The sequence below is a fragment of the Alligator sinensis genome, unplaced genomic scaffold, assembly GCF_000455745.1.
Source record: "Alligator sinensis unplaced genomic scaffold, ASM45574v1 scaffold291_1, whole genome shotgun sequence".
Taxonomy (NCBI): domain Eukaryota; kingdom Metazoa; phylum Chordata; order Crocodylia; family Alligatoridae; genus Alligator; species Alligator sinensis.
The window spans coordinates 338,518-342,158 of NW_005842391.1; the positions used below are offsets into that span (position 1 = coordinate 338,518).

The window sequence follows — 3,641 nt, forward strand, 5'->3', positions numbered from 1 at the left end:
AGAGCAAAGGGAGAAGAGCAAAGAGATTGTGGAGAGGGGAAAGTAGGGGAGGTGCTGAGGCCATGGGGAGCTGGTGACAGGGGCAGCAAAAAGGCTGAAAGGTCAAGTGGGAGGGGGTAGAGGTCAAGGGGACTACCTGACACCCCTAGCCACTGCATTCCTACTGTAAAGGGGCAGGGGAGAAATGAATTTAAAAGACAGCCCTCCAATAATTAGATTCTATACCTGGAAGACTATAAACAAAATTTATAAAAATTTTCCATGTACAGAATCTAAATTATGGGAGGGTTGTCTTAAATGGTCAACTTAGATTTGAGGAAATACAGTAAATCAAAGAAAAAAATACAGCTCCCTCTCTTGAGGCCAACAGTTCATTACTTAGTTTTAAGCAATTAGTGCACCATGCAACATATGTTCTGAAGTAATACAGCTCAAGTCTGGAGAAGTAATCTGCATTTTTAGGATAATGGACATACTTGTCACCTCTACTTACCAAGGGAGGTAGTTACTAGGGCTGTGTGAAGCTTTGGTCGCCGATTCGATTTGGCAGAGATTCAGTGCCTGAATCTAAATCGAATCAGGAGATCCTTTAACTCTCCCAACTGAATCAAAACCCTCCAAATTAATTCAGAGAGATTTGACCATTCAGACAGACACAAGCTTTAAATGTTTTTTCTACATAGCTGAAGGTACAAGATGGCTCGTGACTGCTGAGATAGTGGGGCAGATGGAGCATCCCACAGGAATGCAGGGGGGTCCCCAGCACGCTTGGCAGCAGACCCAGAAGTGGATCAGATGCACTTCTGGTCCACTTCCAGGTCCGCCAGGGAGCATGCAGGAGGGTCCCGCCACCCAGTGACTGGTGCCTCCTGGGTCTATGGGGGTACCCGAGGTCCTCCCCACAGCCAACTGCAGAGCTGGGTGGGCACGGGGGGGCCCCCACTACACACTTGGCGGTGGACCCAAAGTACTTCTGGTCCTCTTTCAGGTTCATCACCAAGCACATGGGGGGGCCCCCACCACACTCCTATGGGATGCTCCATCCATCCCACCATTGCAGCATTCACAAGCTGCATCTGGTACCTCGAGATATGTTAAAAAAAAAAAAAAAAAAAAAAAAATTTAAAGCTTTTTTTATACCAAAATCGTTTCTCTGAATCAGCATCGAATCTTCAGATTCAGATTTGGCCAAATCAAATCAAGGACAGTGATCTGAATCAACTATCCAATCCCCTGCCCCCGATCCCGGCCGAATCTGAATCGAATACAGCCTGTTTTGAACACTCCTAATGGCTACTACTGCAGCTGCAGTACATGCTATCATTAAGGGAATTTTTACACATGCTCTGATGCATTCAGATTAAATTAAAATAGAGTCTGCTGCTGGAGCGCTCTAATCAGAATACTCCAGCATCTCACATATTCAGCATCTACATGTTTCAAAATGGCAGCAGGGTTGCTTTAACCAAAGTTTGTCAAACAAGCTTTAGTTAAAAGTGCTCTCATTGCCATTTTGAAACACAGGGACACTGAATACACAAGACACTGCAGGCATTTTAATTTGAGTGGCTCCTGAGAACTGCTCTAGTTAACGTGCACCTCCCCCCCGGCCCCGGAGTACATGTAAAAGTGTCCTAAATGACCTCATTCTGCTTACCTGGGTAACTACCCAAGACAGCTTCTGAGAAAAAAAGTCAATTTATGATAGAAATATCTTCTAAAGATGCTTTAAAAAATAAAATAAAAAAAAAAAAAAATAAAAAAAAAAAATCAAACCAAACTAACTTACCCTCAAAGTTCAGTACCAAAACTGGGCTTGTTTTAATGCTAGCTTTGAAATAAGGTCTTTAACTAAATCGAAGGTTACTCAGAGGTATTAACTCCATAGGCATTACATTTACTTACTTGAACTGGAGTACTTTACTGTACTCGTTGAATCTGGTAATGATACTGATATCAATGAATGGCTTTGGCTCTAACAAGAAAAGAGTACAAAGTAATTAGTATATTCCATTCTGTGGTTAAATACAGACATTTTATGTAATTACAATGTAGTTCAATTTTCTAATCTTAATTTACCTGAATCTAAAGCAATGGACTTGGGAGGGGCCACAGGGTGAAAAGCAACAGGAAACATTGAACCTGGTAACTGGTTATCAACCTGGAACATATTCACAAGAACAGAGTAGTGTTTTGGTAAAAGTAAAGGTGAAGTAATATTTCCAGTTTTAGCTTTAAACGCTTTCCGAAACTTGGGTTTTTAAATAATTAGGAAGAATTCCTTTAGTCTGTTATGTTCTCTTTGTATTAAAATCTGAAGCCATGTTATTAGCTAGCACAGTGATTCTCAACCAGGATCTGCAAGATGCTTTCAACCAGGGTGCTGCCAGAACCTTTTCAGGGTGCCACGGGGTACCAGGAGATAGGCACATGCTAATACATGCCTGGCCCCTACATGAGGGGGTAAAGCACTGTACTAAATAAAATTATTTTTTTAGAACTGGAGCAATTTACAAGTTATGGAAGGCATGCCTGGAGGCTAAAAAAGGTTGAGAATCATTCATCTAGTGCAGGGGTTGTCAACTGGGGACATGCATACCCCTGGGAGTACTTGAGAAGGCCCCAGGGGGTACGCATGGCAGCACAGGGAAGAGACATGTGGCGGGGGTGTGGAACGGTGAACGGCAGCAGCGGCTGCCACGTGCGTGCTCTCTACCCTCTGCAGCTGCCATTCATCACTCTGCACCGCCCCCCCGTCACCGCCATTCACCACGCCACGCCACTGCTGCGGGCCACCAGCTTTGTGTCTGGCCGGCCATCAGCACCCCCCCCACCCCTCCATCTGGAAGGGGTGCTTCAGAAGGGGTACATTCTTTTAAAAAGGTTGAAAACCCTTATCTAGTGCATAGGTTAGTTGATCAGATTAACTGCTCTGATTAGAAACAGAACCTCAAAAATCATTGCTAGGTATGGGTTTACTTAGTATTTGGGGAAAGGAAGGTAGGGGAAAGAAATGCTCTCTTCCATGCCCTCCTCACCCCCAACCCCCTATTTCCACACACACGCATCCATGAAGAGCCACATTTTGCAAGATTCCCCTACTAGTGGCATCTCTTTACTTCAGAATCTATAGGACCAAATCAAAATATTGTTCTGTCCACAGACTAGGGGTATACCTAATTCCTACAGGTATAGGAATACCTATATACACTGTTATGATTAGTGCCTGACTGACTAAAGAAATGAAAACCTAACCTAAGTTACAACTCCTCTTTCTCCAAAGCAACTGTACTGATACACTTCTCGGTAACAGAACACTCCACTATAAATGGATAACATCATAATCATTGCAGTCAGTGTGCCAAATTATAATGAGCCAAGTAATGGACAGAATTTTCAGTTGTTTAGGATTTTATATGAAATTCAGCAAATAAAGGGCACTTTTAAATGTGCTTGGGGGGAGGGGGCACTTCAATTAGAACGGCTTCAAGAGCCATTGCAATTCAAATACCACCATATCTATTGCATCAGCGTCCCCGCATATAAAATGGTCGTGGGGGTGCTTGAACCAAGCTCATTTGACAAGCTTTATTTCAAGCGCCTCGTCCCCCCTCCCTGCCATTTTTAAGTGCCGGAATGCT

General features: G+C 43.6%; 1 protein-coding gene across 5 annotated transcripts in view; it reads right to left on the minus strand.

The window, feature by feature from the left end:
* The window catches only part of VPS13C (vacuolar protein sorting 13 homolog C), a 157,803-nt gene that overhangs the window by 31,801 nt on the left and 122,361 nt on the right, over positions 1-3,641 (minus strand). For 4 of the 5 annotated variants that reach the window (XM_014522744.2, XM_025211176.1, XM_025211175.1 and 1 more), the window contains 2 exons: positions 2,080-2,161; positions 1,906-1,975 (listed from right to left, as the gene is read on the minus strand). In XM_014522744.2, the coding sequence (XP_014378230.1) occupies positions 1,906-1,975; positions 2,080-2,161 (152 nt within the window). The remainder of the gene's footprint in view (positions 1-1,905; positions 1,976-2,079; positions 2,162-3,641) is intronic. The other variant, XR_003095490.1, reaches the window with a different exon arrangement.